Here is an 18,117-nt window from a genome sequence, read left to right as displayed (position 1 = left end):
GATGACTAAACTGAGGCTATAGCACTTTGTTCACATTATGAGAAGACAAGAGTCACTGGAAAAGACAATAATGTTAGGGAAAGTTGCAGGCAGCAGGAAAAGAAGAAGACCCAACATCAGATGGATTGACTCAAGCAAGAAAGCCATGGCCCTCAGTTTGCAAGATCTGAGCAAGACTGTTAATGATAGGACATTTTAAAGAACATTAATTCGTAAGATCACTATAAGTCAGAAGCCACATGACAGAACTTTGCTCACAGACACAGAGTGAGAAAATTTTAATGCAGAGAGTCCTGGCAGGGACCCCTTGGAGAGCACATATACAACCTGTGCTCTGTCAGCTGCACTGGCTCCAGATTGAATACTGGAGCAGCTTCAAGTTCTTGTTATAGACCTTCAAAGCCCTAAACAGTCTGGGAACACCATATCTATGGGACCATCTCTCCCAATATACCGCCCCCAAAGAGCACTGCGCTCATCTGGAACCAACTTGCTGGTGATCCCTGGCATGAAACCTATCCGGCTGTCCTCAACCAGAGCCAGGGCTTTTCCAGCCCTAGCCCTGGAACTCTCTGTCAAGTGAGACCCAGGCCCTGTGGGCTTTGATTCAGTTCCACAGGGCATGTAATATGGAGTTGTTCCGCCAGGCCTATGGTTGAGGACAGAGAGGCCTGTACATCAGTTGGCCTCCCCCTTTCTGGGCCCACTTGGGGTATATGTCCTTGTTATGCTGTTGTGTCCCCTTTTGTTCACCCATTGGATAAAGGGGATTACCACCTTGGCATCATCTGTTAGATGATGTATTTTTAATTAGTTATGATATTTATTAATATGATTATGTACTTTAGGGCTGTTGAAAAAAAAATTCGGTAAAATTCGGATTTGGCAAAATTTGGCCAAATTTCCTTTATTCAGGAAAAGCCGAAGTCCGAACTCCCCCGCTTTGGGTCCGTGCAATTCGGCATGAGGTCCGGAGTTCGGGGAAAAATTCAGCCGAATAAAGCCATTAAAATCACAACCACACCTTTCCGTGGCTCCGGGGGGCATTTTTGGGGGTAGATGTCCCAAACTTTCAGCGTAGCTTCAAAGGACCCTTCTTGCAATAACCCCCAAGTTTTGTAAAGATTGGATCTCAGCGGGGGCTGAGATATGGGCCCCGAAAGGGGTCCCCCTTTCCTTAATGTGCATTTGCAATTAGCAGAGCTTGCCGCCCACTCAAAGCTCCCAGCCCCGACAAACAGCTGAGCTGCAGGGAGCAAGGGCGGGGCAGGTGCAAAGAAGTTTTCAAACCATGCAAAGCAACACAAGCATGCAAACCATCACGTCTGCAACCATGCAAAGCAACACCTGACGCCTGGGAGTTTGCAAACCATGGAAAGGGACAGAAGAAGTTTGCAAACCATTCAAAGCAACACAACCTTGCAAAGCAACATTTTTGCAACCATGCAGAGCAACACCTGACGCCTGGGAGTTTGCAAACCATGGAAAGGGACAGAGGCATGCTAATTAAGCATCAGGAGCAGGAGGGGGTGAAATTTCCCCTTTTGCATCGGACTCAGGACCAGGCAAATGCATTCTTTAAGTCACAATTTGAAAACAATTTTTGAGCAAGCATCAAAATAGACCTAACCGATCTTATGAATGAGGGAAAACCTGAGGACACACAACTGAAGCCCCCCCTCAAACCAGGGAGAGAGAGACTCGAGGGGGCACCCCCCCAGACAGAACAGGCAAAAGCCCCCTTTGGCTTCCCCCCCCACCCACAGAAACTGCTCCCTCCCCACACACACACACAGACTCTACTTCCCCCCCCACACACACACAGGAGAAAAATTATAGATTAAAGCCCCCAAAGGGGTCTTACTGTGGATGTCTTCTGTTCCATCAGGAGGGACTGGGAGGACTGGATAATCCAATACGATTCCATTTAAGCACGGGAGGTTTTGCCTTGGATTTGCCGCTCTCGAGATGCACACAGGATTGGCTGATCCCATTCATCCCAATAGGGAAAAGGGGGGACCCCATATCTCGGGACCTCCTGACCCAATGTTTACAAAACTTGGGGGGTCTCACAAGAAGGGTCCTTTGAAGCTCTACTGAAAGTTTGGGGTCTCTACCCCCCAAAATGCGCCCCCTGCAGCCACGGAAAGGAGCGGATGTGTGCTTTAAATGGAATAAAAATGCACATTAAGGGGTGGACCCCTTTTGGGCCCCATATCTCGGGACCCCCTGACCCAATGTTTACAAAACGTGGGGGGTCTCACAAAAAGGGTCCTTTGAAGCTCCGCTGAAAGTTTGGGGTCTCTACCCCCAAAAATGTGCCCCCTGCAGCCACGGAAAGGAGCGAATGTGCACAAGCACCCCCCCCACAGGGATTTCTCTCTCACACACAAACAGATACTCTCTCTTTCTTTTCCCGGGCTGCGCAGCAGCTGGGCTCATGCACTCAATTGCTCAAACTGATTGGCCAGAAGAAGACCCAGCTTGGCCACCGATCGGCTGCAGGAGAATGCTGCTTACTAACTGACTGTTATGCTGCTGTGCCGAACTCCAAATTTGCTGAATTTATTCGCTGAACACCCCAAATTCGCTGAATTTGGCTCTCCGTTTTCCAACCTTTTTTGAGTTCGGTTCCATCCAAACTAAAAACCGCCGAATCAGAGGAAATTTGGCTGTTTTTCGGTTCGCGACGAATTGAATCGACAGCCCTAATGTACTTTTATTATTGTTAGCCATCCTGAGCCTGACCTGGTCAGGAAAGGGCAAGTTAGAAATTTAGTGGTAATGGTAGTAGTAGTAGTAGCAGTAATAGAACAACAACAATATACAGAGTTGTTTCAGATCTTAGTTTACTGATAAAATTTAGCAGTATACAGATCACTCCAGATCCTCTCCAACAAGGAAAACGTTTAAACTTTATGCTTCATTTCTGCAAGGGTACACTTTAGCTAAAGCTGTTGTGGACAAAGCCAGTATATCCTTCTGTCAAGAGAGAAGCCATCTTGGAAGAATTTTCCACTTAGTTCTAGCTAAGTTCACTGTTTTCTGATTCTCTGCGGATGTTATCCACACCCCTCCCCACACATTGGTGGTTTCTCGTCAAGGCTATCTGCTCAGATCTGTTAATTAGCTCACACTGTTCAGCTATAGAAAAGGGCAAGAGTCCAGTAGCACCTTAAAGACTAACAAAAATATTTTCTGGTAGGGTATGAGCTTTCGTGAGCCACAGCTCACTTCTTCAGATACTGTTCAGCTATGAATATGTTATGGGAAGGGTCACTCACTCTCACCCTGAAAAGCTCCATGGATACTACCCAGTGATTGGTTGAAGAGGTCAGGAGGTTCTGGCCAGCATTTTTCTATCAGTATAGTAGAGAGAAGACCTGCATCATTGGCCATTCTCCTGCAACCCCAGCTTTTCAAACTGTGCCATGGAAGCATGGAACGGAACCTCAGAAAAGTGTCTTTACTCTGCTTCAGTTGAGTATGACTACGTCAATTTTTTCTACTATATCAGTAAGTAAATTTCCCAACAGACTGATCTATGAGAATTGATCTTGCTGTATAAATATCTTGCTAATGACCCTTGGCCAATATAACACAGCAACTAAGTTAGGAACTTGAATACATTGGTCCAACAACAGTCAGAAGGAAACAAGCCTTCTTGGTCATATTCTTCCTCTGATCCTGCTGCTGACCTAATTCACCTCTCTGGTATGTGAGCATTTTCAGTACAATCCTTTGCAGAGTTACTCCAGTCTAAGCCCATTGAAATGAATGGGCTTAGACTGGAGTAACTCTCCTTAGGATTGCACTTTGTCACTGAAAGTTTAGGTTAGCAACAGAGAATGCAATGTGTGTGTGTGTATGTATGCGTGCATGTGCATTGCATTTCTCTGTATGTGTTATCAGAGCTTGATATTGTTTTACACTGCTGTGGAATCAAAGCTGTGACAGCCTTTATTTATTTATGTATTTATTTATTTGTTTGTTTGCATTTATAGCCCTCCCTCATTCCCAGCAAGCTGGGCTCAGAGTGGGTCAGATTTTGTCAGATTCCATAACACACACAGCCTTGCACATACAAAGGGCAGCTTTTTTGACAATTCTGATTCAGTGGCAAAACTGAGAGCCAGATAATATTTGTCTGGGAAGTGACCAAGTACAGGTTGAGTATCCCTTATCTGGACATACGACTGATCCGAAAACCAGACCTTTTGAACAGGCATGCAGGCATTACTCCCAGGCCCTCAGCAGTGCAACTGATGGTTCAGTGTACGCGAAATTATTTAAAATATTATTTTAAATTATGTTCAGGCTATTTATATAAAGTATATGTAAAACATATATAAAACATAAATGAACTTCGTGTTTAGACTTGGGTCCCATCCCCAAGATATCTCATTATGTATATGCCAAAAAATCCAAAATGTTCCAAAATACAGAAAGATCCGAAATACAGACCACTTCTGGTCCCAAGAAGTCCAGATTAGGAATACTCAACCTGTAGTTTATTTGTTGGAAATGTTTTCCTATATGTTCCCAGGACAGTGTAGGAAGAATCTCCACAAAAGAAGGCTCTCAAAGCAGTGTTATCCAGGCTTTGGTCTATGGATTTTACCTATGAGAGCAGACTTTCTTGTGACTAATTTTCATGGTTGCAATTAGATTTTTGTTGTTGTTATTATCTAATTTCAAGTTTTAGAAAAACCATGGGGTGATATTTGTCTTTTCCTCAGATTAGTTTTTTTTTAATGTGTATATGTATGCTAGCGATCTCTTCACATATGAATGATTTGCCCTTCATTAACTATGCTGGCAGAGATGATTAACTGGAGGAATGCAAATGTCTTTTCCTCACAAAATGTTTGGACCCCATCAAGGGTCTATTGTATTGCCGGCTTAGCACAGCATGTAAAACACCATGAGGACATGAACTGACTAGTGTGATTATGTTAATTGTAATCAGCCTAACACTTTTCATTAAAACTTAATTACCATTTAATCATGCATATAAGGATAGAAAATAGAGTTCAGCATGCGTCCCTGACCTTTACTCTGCAGGGTTAAATATGTTTAAACTAGTTATTAGAAACTGGGGTTGCTGACTAACCCTTTCCCATCAAGTCATAGAAATACTGGTAAGTGTAAGTAAGTAGACAGTAAAATGGCTGTTAACTGAATAACCTGTATCCTCTAGCTACAGCAGACCTCTGATCTTAGAGTATCAGAAGTCTGATTAGTTAATTTTCGATAGGGTTATCTGCAGATTTAGATTTTACCAACCCTTGCATCCTGCCCCTCTAGTTGGATGTTTCTTCCCTCCTCACCCCATTGCTTTTCTAACCAAGTAGTTGATTTGTTGAAAATGGTATTTGTGACAATCATCAAATTAAAAATATTAGGGTTGCCAGCTCCCCCCACACCGACCACCAGCAAGGGATGGGGGGGGTAGGGTTGCCAGACCCAGGTTGGAAAACTCCTGGAGATTTGGGGGTTGAGCCTGTGGAAGACAGGGACCTCAGTGGGGTACAATGACATAGAGTCCACCTTCAAAAGCACCCATTATCTCGAGGGGAACTGATCTCTGTAGTCTGGAGATGAGCTGTAAATCCAGGGGATCCCTAGGTCCCACCTGGAAGCTGGCATCTCTAACAGATACCCTAGGTATGAGTGACTGTTACAGCTTTCATTTCTTATTTGTTGGGCTAGTTTTTCAGTGGTTTTGGTTTTTGGCCTACAGTGTTGCTTTTGTAAGTATGTTCATATTCAATATGTAAAGGGGAAGTTTTTATATGTAATTTAAACAATATACATATAGAATATATGTATTATGGTGTACAATATACTTTGTAGGGATGTTTGAAAATCAAAATGGGAAAATTCAGTACGAAGAAAAGTGAAAACAAAGGATCACAAGTTCAGTTCATACAAGGGAGAAATAAAATCAAAGTCAGGATTTCTGGATCGATATAATAGAAGTGAGAACCTTGAAATCCTGCCATGAAGATAGTTTCAGGAAGCTGTGTTGATCTGCAGTAGAAAAGCTAGAATTGAGTCCAGTATTACCTTAGAGACCAACAGGATTTTTGAGGTAAAAGCTCGAGAGTCAAAACTCCCTTTGTCAAATACAAGTAGGAATGGAAAGAAGAAGAGTTGGTTTGCCACTCCAGGGCCAAGTGTGGAGAGGAGGATGGGAGCCAACAACCCTTTAGTGTAACTATTGTTAAATAAGCAACATGAACAGCACAACATTAATCGGAACCATTTCGTTTGGAGAAAAATGGCCACAACCTAATTGGCAACAGCTGAAATGCATTGGTGCAGCATGTGAGCTGAATCAGTGACATAATTTCACCCCAGTGCTCCTGATGTCATCCTACCACCAGCAAGCCCACTGGAATAGCATAGAGATGGCAGAACAAGGATGTGAGCCACTTGAGGCTTCCCCCGCCACTTGGGAGGAGGCTGTTTGGACAGCCCCCAAGCTGGGCATGTCCTACCCTAAGCCTCCTCCAAGATCCCTTAATGGGATCTCCCAATGGGGGGAAAGGGGTGTGCAGGCCCCTTTCCCCAAAAACTGATTCCAGCCCCATGCTAAACACCGCCCAAGTTGTAATGATTAACAATACAATTAAACATAGGGAGGGATGGGCAAAAACAGAGGCAAACTGAGAAGGAGGCAGCATGCCTCCTTATAACTTTCCTGGGTGTTGTCAGACCAATCAGACCAGTCCCACCCCTGCTTCCTCCAGATTGGCTCAATTTGAGCCTCCGGGGGGAGTGCTGATTGGTGGGCTGTGCCAGCTAGGCTGAGCTCGAAGAGCCAGGGAAGCTGAACGGCGAGCCACTGCTCTTCCCCCTGCCACTGCATGGGAGCCAGCCGGCTTCCCCATGGCATCCCCCCTCCCCCCCCTTGGAGCGGCAAACTGGGCTCCAGTCAAACACCCGGAACCCAAACTTTTATACCCAATTTTTCTCTACTTCTAAGGAGTCTCAAAGTGGCTTACAATCGCCTTCCCTCCCTCTCCCCACAACAGATACCTTGTGAGGTAGGTAGGGCTGAGAGAAGTCTGAGAGAACTGTGACTAGCCCAAGGTCACCCAGCAGGCTTAACATGGAGAAGTGGGTAAACAATCTCGGTTCACCAGATTAGAGTCTGCTGCTCAGGTGGAGAAGTGGGGAATTAAACCTGGTTCTTCAGATTAGAGTCCGTCACTCTTAACTACTACACCACACTGGCTTTTGTAATCCCTACACCACCTACCACCTTCTGACCAGGGACCTCCATTCCTACCTGTATCTGATAAAAGGAGCTTTGGCTTGCAAAAGCTTATACCCTAAATATCCTGTTGGTCTCTAAGGTGCTACTGCACTCGTATCTGGCTCTTAAAATCCTCCATAATACTTCCCTGCTGCTCAAATTTCAGAGCTTGAGTAACTCATGTTCTCAGACTTGAGTAACCTGACAATTAGGGTTGCCAACCTCCAGGTAGTAGCTGGAGATCTCCTGCTATTACAACTGATCTCCAGCTGATAGAGATCAGTTCACCTGGAGGAAATGGCCACTTTGGCAATTGAACTCTATGGCATTGAAGTCCCTCCCCAAACCCCACCCTTTCAGGCTCCACCCCAAAAAACCTCTCGCTGGTGGCGAAAAGGGACCTGGCCACCCTAGAATGAATGGAGCCTGGGAACTGGATGGGAAGTACAGTTAGACCTCTCAGTTCTGGTAAGAGGCTGTTGTTCTGCTTGTGTGTGACCATGGAACAGGTTTTTGTTTAAATCCCTATGGGATCGCTACCCAAAATGGACAGGAATATTTTACCAGTTCAGTCTTTGCTAAGACTTGACCCTGATTTTGTTAGTCCTTGCTAGAGTGGCACTGTGTTATTTAAATGAATCAGCTACTCATAGTATCTTTATTTTCCAAGTTCAGCATGTATCCAGGTGGACAAAGTTATTGCGAAGGGAAACATGTTAAATTAAAAAAAAGGTTCTGGTTTTTTTTGGGGGGGTTGTGTTTTTTTTCTTATGAAAGCTTGTTGGTAAACTCTTTTTAAGTGCCTTAGAAATTGTCCTATTTATTACATATTTCTATAGCATTGCATAGTGTAGAATGATCCCCCCCAGCCCAATAATCTTCCAAGTATCGTCTTCAAATAAATGCTTCTTCTATCTACACCTGAAAAGAAGTTCTGCAAAATTTCCCTGCTGACACAACAGTGCTGGCAATAAAGGAAATACTATTGGCAGGTTAGAAAGTGGGCCGGGAAATTGGAGTCGTTTAGGGGGTTTCTTATTTGCAGAAGCAGAGATTACATTAAACAAAAGGATAGTGAAAGTGTAGATTCTAAACTGGTACCCGGGGAAGCTTTTTTTAAAGTGCCTGTTAGGAAGTACATAAAAACTGCTACAGGCTAGGGATGCTTCTGAAGTTTTGAGTTCTGAATTACATAGGCTTAATTCCAAGGTAGAATCCTGTTTATTAAAACAAATATCTGAATTTTGGCCAGAGTGCTGCCCATGTGCAGTTGGCTCTAGTTTTCAAGTCATTCATGTCCTCCTCCCTCCCCCACATAACCAATCCACTTGTGCACATCCATAAAATAGTGTTATCTGACAAGGCTGTTCCGAACAGTTTCGGTTCAGATTGATGCAGTTCAGGAAACCGCGTATGCCTACTCACTTTTTTTAGTGTTGCTACCAGTTTGCATGGTTCTGGTAGTGTCAGCCATTGTTTCCTCCACCACGGAGGCACTGTTTTTTGTTTGCTGTTTTGTAATGTGCAAAATGTCAGTGCTTAGTGTCTCCACTCTGAGTTGGATCCAGGTGTCATCATCTCATGAAGCAACCTCAGGGCAAAAGTTAGAAGCATTACTTCCTGCCTTCACCCAAGCATTTTATTCATTTGAAAGAAGAATTGTAAGTGGCATGGGAGTGGCATGGACTGTGATCACTGTGGATAATAAATGGGGTGTGTCTCTGCTCAGACTTCCCAAATTATGAAGTCCCCCAACTTTTCAGCCTAACATATCAATCGCTAAACTTCCCACTTGGCAAACAGTTCATCAGTAATACAAAAAATGCAAATGAATGAAGGAACTCAAACCTTTACTAAGTTGTGAGGGGATGAAAATGAAGGAGCTGAAAACTGTTAAAAGTATGCATGTTCCCATTCCTAACTTAGTTTTAGAAATTTTCTTAGGTCATCTTGTTGATTAATCCCAAATGCAATCCAGTGAACACTTACTTGGAAGTAATTCCAGGGAAATCAAAGGGACTTGCGGATTCAGTATACTTACACTTATGCTGCAATGTTTATTAGTGGAAGCACTCTGTGTTCATCAGGTCATTCACCACCTGGAATATCCATTCTGAATAACACTTTCAAGATACGATCTCAGCACTGAGAAAATACCATTTTTAGCTTTGCAAATGAATTTTTTAAAAAGAAGTTCCCCATGCCCTGTTCCGTTTTCTTGAGTGCAAGTGAAGAGCTGTGCAAGGGAGGAGCTGTGGCTGAGTGGTAGAGCATCTGCTTGGCATGCAGAAGGTCCCAGGTTCAATCCCCGGCTTCTCCAGTTAAAAGGACTAGGCTAGTAGGTGATGTGAAAAACCTCTGCCTGAGTCCCTGGAGAGCTTCTGCTGGTCTGAGTAGACAATACGGACTTTGATGGATGAAGGGTCTGATTCAGTATAAGGCATCTTCATGTGTTCATGTGTCCACTTGTGGCACACACAGCTCCCTTTTTGTTTATCCAGCTCAAGTTCTCTGTAAACGAGAAGTGATAGAGTAGTTTAACCATTACAATGCAGTGAAGAATGTTATTTTTCTTTTAACTGCTTGAAAATAAGAATAGCAATAGCACACTAGCCTACTCTATATATTTCTGGATATATTTTGTCTTCCAAACACATAAAATTATACAGTAGTAAAAACCTGAGTCCATTAGCTTAACATTCTAAGAATCATTTCACAGCAGTTTAATTGTTAGCATCTTGGTTAAGATCTTCATGCCAACATGCTAAGGATTTATCAGAAGACAAATTCTACACCTGTTTATAATGGCCCCAATACAATAGTAAAATTATCACCAGAGACTGTAATGTAAGTCTGACAAAAGATTGTCTTTGAACCAGTGACAGAATTGCACAGCTTGCATGGGAATTGGGCGGATGGCTTCAGTTGGGGCTTTGACTAACAAATTGGTCAGAAAGTGAGCCATGTTCTTCCATTAGGGGACATGGAGGTTGAGTGAAAGCAGTAAACAAAGCAAATTAACTAATTCATTTGATTGGAAGAGCAACTAGGGAGTCACATCCACTGCTGTCGATGATTTTGTTGCTGCCTCTCCTTACTCCTCAAGGATGATCTTAAGCATCACTGGCTGCACATTGAGCACATTTGTCAGTTTCAAGAGCCACAGGACATAGTCTGGCAAAAGACCGTTTCAGCAGTGGCATCTGTCTCTGCGTCTGCCTGGTTGGATTCCCGCTGACTTCCTGACAGGAAATAAGAAGGTGGATCATGACTATGGCACACAATGATAGTAGCTCTGGCCTGACCACTGTCTGTGAGACATTTTCAAAATCATTTCTCTCTATAAAAGGAAATATGTTCCAAATAAAGCAGTCTCTGTAGCTCAGAATTTTTGTTAAGTCACAATCTAGCAGTCTCTGTGGGCCAGACTACATATTGTTTGCAAATCTGTGGTTGGGTTGTCTATATTTCAAAGGTTAACAGTGGCAAGTGCCTTCATCATGAAAGGATAAAAACAATGGCAGAAGTGATTAACCCTTTAACTTCCAGTTAGTTTTACACTCAAAATTTACTTTCCCAAGTTGCTTTTCTCCCACAATGGATCAGGCAGATGTTGTTCTTACTCCTCTGCAGGGTGTCACCTTCAGCTGGCTTTGCTCAGATGAACAAAGCTGTAGCAGTGAGAGAAAGGCATCCTGAAAATATATGGGTCCTTGACTACAGAGCAAGTGTAATAGTCTGCCTAGCTCCCAATAATAAATGAACTGCAGTAATCTACACCTGCTGGAATTTCTGAGTTGTCTTTGTGAGAAGATTCATGTACAGTGCATCACAATAGTCTGTCCTTGAGATTACTGTGGCATGGATCCATGTGGCCACGTAAAAGTAGGGATCCATTCTCCAGGCTAAGTGAATATGAAGAAAGCAATTGTTGTTGTTGTTTTGCAGCTGAATTAACATGCTTCTCCAGCAATAATTCTGGGTCCAATAAAACAACTAACTCCCCCAAAACTAAAAGCCTAGGAGACATTCACCAGCTTTGAGATCACCTCTTTTACCAACTCAGGACTGTTGACTGCTGATCTACAATTTCACATCTTTCATTAATTCTGTATAAGCATTTGTGATTCTCTCTATGGAACGGTACTGCTATCTTTGGCCTTCTGTGTTTTGTGCATCTGTGTAATATGTGGATAGCATTACATGAAAACAAGTCATCCTCCCACACTTTATTCTTGGCATCAAAACAATAAAATTCTTTTTAAACCTTTGCTCCAAGCATTCAGCTATTGTACATGTTAATGCAAAATAGGCAGAAATTGTGCTACTGTGTGAATGCTAAAATCAGAAGTTATTTGAAAGGCTCCATATTTGTCTTTAAGGGATTCTGAACTCTTTTTAATGAACATCACAGTGCAGCTAAAATGTCCCACAGTGAACACTGAAAGATATCCTTTCAAAGACTTGAATTCATAATATTTGTCCTTCAGTAAAGGACAAAATGGATATTGCCTTCACATATTGTGGACAAAGAAACAGATATATCAACAACATTAAAACTCATTCTGATGAGTAAATATTGCAAGCACCAGTGCTGTAATATATGAATGTGATTGTTGCATAGGAATGTCCTTGGCAAAATAAAATTAGCGACCTTTAGTGAGTGACTCAGATTGACATAAATAGAATGTCACAAATAGTTATTAAGTGGTGGCATCCACAGAATTCTTACTTGTCTACCAGGTACTTGAATGATGGTGAAAGATAAAGTGATTAAAAGAAATAAACACTGGACCTTTCTCTGCACATTACTTTCTTCCTCCTTCCAGCAGTTAATGGAGTAGGGGAAGCATTATGGACCTCTTGCCAATCTCAACCAAACAGAATCCCAGGGAATGAATAACTACTAAACTCATACTCATATATATTTTTTGCGATCAGTTGAGCAGTTCCATATAAAATTCAGAGATCTTCAACAATCACGCTTGATAACTACTAAACAGAGAATTTCTATCCATTTGTATCTTTATCTAATACTTATTTAGACTGTTGAAATGGAAGATCTCCCTATGCAGTGCAGACTTGTAATTGTCCCTTGTCTAGTTGATTAGGGCAATGGGAAGGTGTTCCTTGTCTTAAACCTTCCTAGCCTTTGTACCACCCTTCACAATCTAGTATGCACAGAGACCCAGCATACCTAACTTGATGTGTTACAGTTCTAATTCGTTGCAAAATAAGCACACGGTATCTCATCCTAGGCATACTACAAGCATACCAGTACAAGTTAATTAATTGCAGAGAAAAACCAGATAGAACAAAGACCTTACTGACTTGCTGAAGAAAGCCAGGTGAGCTTCCCAAATCAGAGGAGTAGGGACTCTTTTTGCCTATCCCTATGATGTCTGATTTGTGGTCTGAGCCGTTGAATTTATATATGATTTTAATGATTTGTTTACACAACTATCAGTTTGCTCTAGTAAGTCTCATTATCTTAACATTTATAATGCCTCTGTTAGCTTGTTACTCTTTCCTTGTGTGTCAGTTATAGGGAGGTACCCTATTCCTACAATTCCCAAAATAATCAAGTGAAAATAAGTAGACATCGCCTTTTGGCAGAACAATTTCAAGACAAAGATGAAACCATGAATATTTTAACTATGATTAATTTGCAAAAAACCCCAGCAAATCTCAGTTGCTTGGTGAGTATCACCAGAGAACAAGCCAGGGATTAAACCAGGATTGTTAGAGATAGTCTGTGTTCAGTCATCATACAAAACTGTATTTAAGACTAATTGTAGTTAACAAAACAAGTCAGATCCTTGTTTGATGGACCAAAGTTAGCAGAGTGGCCTGCATTCAGACAGTCACACTAACCATAGTTAGTTCAATTAAACAATGATTTTGCATGATGTCTGAACTGAGACACTAACAGCCCATTTCTGAACTTTTGGCAGCTGGGGATGGCGAGGAGGAGGTGCTGCTGTGGCACCTTCTAAGCCGTTCCACAGTTGCCGAAAGCTCGAGAAAAGCCTTTTAAAGGCTTTTTTCTTTTAAAATAGGGGTTTTCACCTCATTGAGAATAGCAAATAGAATTGCTCTTCTCCATGCCGGCGTACCCAGGGCAAAAGGGGACAGAAGGCTGCCTACAGGCAGTCCTGCCGCCCGGAACTCCCTGGGAATGCCCCCTGGGATGCTGGAATGCCCCCCGGAACACTAGCGTGGGCCTTTACACCAGTGGAATGCTGGCAGAAGGCCCCATCGGCATCCCGGGGTGGCGCTGCCTCAGCAGCTTCGGGAGACCGGCGTCCTGGCCTCTCCGCCGGTGCTGGGGCCACTTATGGCAGCGTAAGTAGCCTGGATGCTGGTGGCCAGCGCAGCCCCTTTCTGGCCTCCTGAGGACTTTCATCTTCAGAAGTCAGGAATGTGCTGTAAGACAGGTTCAAACAGAAATAATTTGCTTGCTATCAACTTTTGTAGCTCTAGGGAATTCTTTATGGAGTGCAAAATTGGACTCCCAATATTTCTGGGGACCTCCCAATATCATCTTGGATGGGAAGAGTGTGCAGCTGTGACAAGGGATATTTCCAAAGACAAACTCCACTGCCTCCTCAAAGTGTGTAATTCCTGACTAGGAGCTCAAAGAATAAACATAAAAATATAGATCTCAAATACTGCTCACTGCTACAGTTAATAGGATTTCAGGTTTAGAAATTTATACTTGGAAAATGTGTGTGTATGTGTATTAAATCTTTGATGATTGGTGTGTGTTGTTTTGAGGATAAGCAGACAAAGCCAGCTAAATGGCTGAATCTAGTGCACAGAAAGGTGTACGGAGTAGGGTGAAAGTGTTTCATAATCTTTGAAGAATTTGCATGTGGAAGTGATGTTTCTATCCACCACCAACACATTTAAAGATGCTACTTGACTATTATATAGCAAACCACTTGGCTAAGATCACAACTGTGTCAGATGCGTTTTCAGTGCCATGTTTGGGGAATTACATGCCCACTTCCCATTAGCAATAGGAGATATTGAAACGTTAATGGGTACTGATGTTCCGAACTCCAATACATCATTAGATTTATAAAAAATCCAATCTAATTATAAATGTTCAGAATGTCTATTTGGAAAATGTATTCCCATTTTTTGTACTAGGAAGTGATGTAGAATATTCCATGATAATGTACCCAGAGAGACCATTGAGAACACCATCCATCACATTACTAGCAATTTCCAAATTGTTGTATACTTGTGTGCAGAATACCTGCTGGCTTGTCATTTAAGACTATGTATACACATGTCTGCTGCTCTTTCTCTCTGCATTCTATGCCCCTTGCAACCTATCATAATTCCCCTGCTCAAATGAAGATCATAAAATGTGCACCTCTTTACAGATCAGCCACACACATAATCAGGAGAAGCGCATGATGCAGCAGCTCCATATATGGAGATGTTATGTCTCCAAATGTCAGATATGGGGGGGAGCAGCAGAAAGGGGAGTCTTGGCCTCATGACTTTCTGGGGTGGGTGTGGGAAAGAGGATGCTGATCTGATTCAGAGGGGCTCTTTTTATCCTGTGCTACTTCAGACTACACTTAGAAGGAACCACATGTTTTTATATTCCCCCATTAAAAACAAAAAACAAACCACAACTTCCCTGCACACCGAGAATTAGGATGTCAGGGAGAAAACTAGCAGTACCCTCCTAAGCAGAGCTAAACCCTTCTAGGTCCATTGAAATCAATGGGCATAGAAGTATGTAACTCTGCTTAGGATGGCATAAGTAGTAATTGGATGTGGGTTCTATTGAAATCAGCATTTTAATGCAAGAATGTCCTGTTTCAGTCCTTTGTGATTAAATATAATCCAGGAATTAACAGATACAGTTTTAAAGGAAGTAAAAGGAAATTTTAGTTTATTGTGGGGGATTAGCTTGACACAGCATGAAAACCCTGCTGTTGTTTTCTAGCATGTTATCTGCTAAAGAAAGTTAGGAGACCGGCTCAAACAAGATGCATCAAAATGAGCACTTAACTAGAAACAGTTTCATGAACTGTGGTCCCTATAAGCATGGAAACAAATAATGGTGGGCCCAAGTAAATACCTCTGTTTAAAAATGTATGATGCCATGTAAAGTTTTGACAATTCATAAGTTGTTTCTAAAACACCTGGTGCCATTATTTACTTGCAGCATCCGTTGCATCAACTTGTAATGATCCTGGGACCCCACAGAATGGAAGCAGATATGGAGACAGCCGAGAGCCTGGGGATACAATCAACTTCCAGTGCGACCCAGGGTATCAGCTCCAAGGGCAGGAGAAAATTACTTGCGTACAGCTGAATAATCGATTCTTTTGGCAGCCTGATGCTCCTACATGTATAGGTATTGCAATGAAACATGGGGCACTTCTGCAGTTTTAAACTCCTTTAAATCCCGACTGTTTTTCTGACTTCTCATTTTATGTTGGGTATGTGATTGCTGTGTGTACACTGGTCTTTCCTTCATCTAATGCTGAAGTGTATATAATTTATTTTTTTTAACTATTTATGCCCTACTTTTGCTCCCAATGGGGACCCAATGCAGCCTATTTCATTCCCCCTCCTCCCCTTATCCTCAGAAACAACCTTGTAAGGTAGGTTAGGAATGAGGAGAAAATATTCATGCCTTTAAACATGCACGTACACATGCTTGGAGATCTTGAGTGAGTTGGAACTTCCCAGCATACAAGACAGGATACCTTCACCTTTATACCTTCACAGAGCTTTTCATCTATGTTGCTCAGATGCAGTTTTTGGTGTGCCCTTGTTGACTAGAGTCTGGGAATAAAAAACACTGTACTGATCAAGAGAAGAAACTATTGATTTGTAGCAGTAAATTTATAATTATGTAACAATAAATATATAATTAGATAGGATTTTGTCCTACTGCACACTCAGCTAATGGTGCAGGGCCAACCCAAGAGGTTCCTCTGTCAGCATTCTGTTGGCAGAAGTCACCATCCTTAGCTGATTGGGATAGTAAGATACAACTCATATATATATTTACATATGTAAAACTTCATGTAATGAGAGAGTGGGCTACCTATGATCTTTCCAATACTCCTAGTTGCCATCCCATGTGAACAGGGCAACACACTTTTTTCCAGCTTTTATACTCATGAATCTGAATCCTCAACTAATTCTGACCATGCATACCCAAAGCTGGAAAATATGTCCATCTCTGGTCACACAGAATGCAAACTGTATGTATTGAGACAACTGAATGTCTCTTCTTACATGCAGCTGGACTGCCAAAACTGTAGTGACTGAAAACATATTTGGAGTTCATCTCTGATAGCTCAAGTTTTGCAAAAATAGAACATAAGACTGCTTTCATTTCATTGCTAGTGAAATTTAAAATGTGACTAGCTCACTCATAAAACCTAATAGACTGCTGCTCTTTTCTGAAGTCATAATTAGAAACTCAGGCACTCAGGAGAAAGTTTTTAGGCATTGGTTGTCATGGCTTTGTTCCTGTTCCTCTGTTGTCCAAGGGCTTTGCCACATGGGATTTTTTAAAAGCAGTTTTGGGCCAATACTGCTTCAGTTTGTCCCCTGATGTCCACATGCATTTTTGTGCCTTTAGTTTCCACTTCAGTTTTTTTTTTTTAGTTCACCTCTCCCCCCCCCCCCAGAGATTTCCAGTTCTTTTGAGACCACTTTTACCTCAGTGTTTCTATGAAGGTGATTTAGAGTTGGCTTTTTCCACCTGCATAATGTTTCACTTGGTTTTCTTTGTTCCGGCCACTTCTACCCACCTCCAGCCCACTTTCCCATGATTAGACCGTTGTGGTCAAATCATTACCTCTCCTCTCCCTCACCCTGAAGTCAAGTGGTTTGTTTGTTTTTTTCTTTTTAAAGGGGTTAGACTTGCTTTTAAAAAAATGAAAGCGGGGAATTAGAGTGTTACAACATTCTAATGATATATTAATATTTTAGTGCCTTTAAAACAACGGGGGAGCTATGACGCCACCCGTGACAACATCAATGACAACAACACTCTCCCTTGAAAATATTCATTATTGAGGGTATGTGTAGAAGAAAATAATCTGACTCCACAACTGAAAATCCAGAGGGAGGGCAGAAGTGTGGAACAACAGTTCCCAAACCAATTCCAATGCTTCTGGATCGACTGCAAAGAAACTCAACAGTAAGTTGAGTGTGCAGAAGAGCCCTATTATATTCTGAGAAATTTACAACATTTTTGAATTTGATAGTGGTCATGTGCTCTTAATGTCAGCCACTTAACATCCACATGGTACTCTCCAAACAGCTAGTTAGCTGTGTGTGTGTGTGTGTGTGTAAAGTGCCTTCAAGTTGCAGCTGACTTATGGCGACCCCTTTTGGGGTTTTCATGGCAAGAGATGAACAGAGGTGGTTTGCCAGTGCCTTCCTCGGCACAGCAACCCTGGTATTCCTAGGTGGTCTCCCATCCAAATGCTAACCAGGGCTGACCCTGCTTAGCTTTTGAGATCTGACGGGATCAGGCTAGCTGTAGAATCCTATTAATGCTTATGCCCTGCATAATATTGCAAACTGTTGCTTGTTCCACCTAAAACAAGCAAACCTGAGGACGGCTTTACTCTATTAACAGTTACCTGTTTCACTAAACAGATACTGCCCTGTGTTTTTTGGATGAGGTTACTCTTTGACCTGGTTCTGAAAGAGAGTGAGATAAGATATTTCTTGTTTTAAACATTTATATCCCACCTTGCTGCATTCAAAGCAGACTTCCACTATTCTACTGCATCCCTTTAAAAATGATTTAACTTTATGATAATGGATAACAGTAGCAAAGGTCCATAATTCCAGAA

General features: G+C 42.2%; 1 protein-coding gene across 1 annotated transcript in view; it reads left to right on the top strand.

Moving 5' to 3' along the window:
- CSMD1 (CUB and Sushi multiple domains 1) overlaps positions 1–18,117 on the top strand; it is a 439,588-nt gene that overhangs the window by 211,132 nt on the left and 210,339 nt on the right. The window contains exon 21 of the mRNA XM_056856290.1: positions 15,456–15,647. Within this exon, the coding sequence (XP_056712268.1) occupies positions 15,456–15,647 (192 nt within the window). The remainder of the gene's footprint in view (positions 1–15,455; positions 15,648–18,117) is intronic.

This window comes from Euleptes europaea, chromosome 10 (assembly GCF_029931775.1).
Source record: "Euleptes europaea isolate rEulEur1 chromosome 10, rEulEur1.hap1, whole genome shotgun sequence".
NCBI lineage: Eukaryota > Metazoa > Chordata > Lepidosauria > Squamata > Sphaerodactylidae > Euleptes > Euleptes europaea.
Note: the sequence above shows the minus strand (reverse complement) of the source record. Positions and strands in the feature narration are given on the sequence as shown.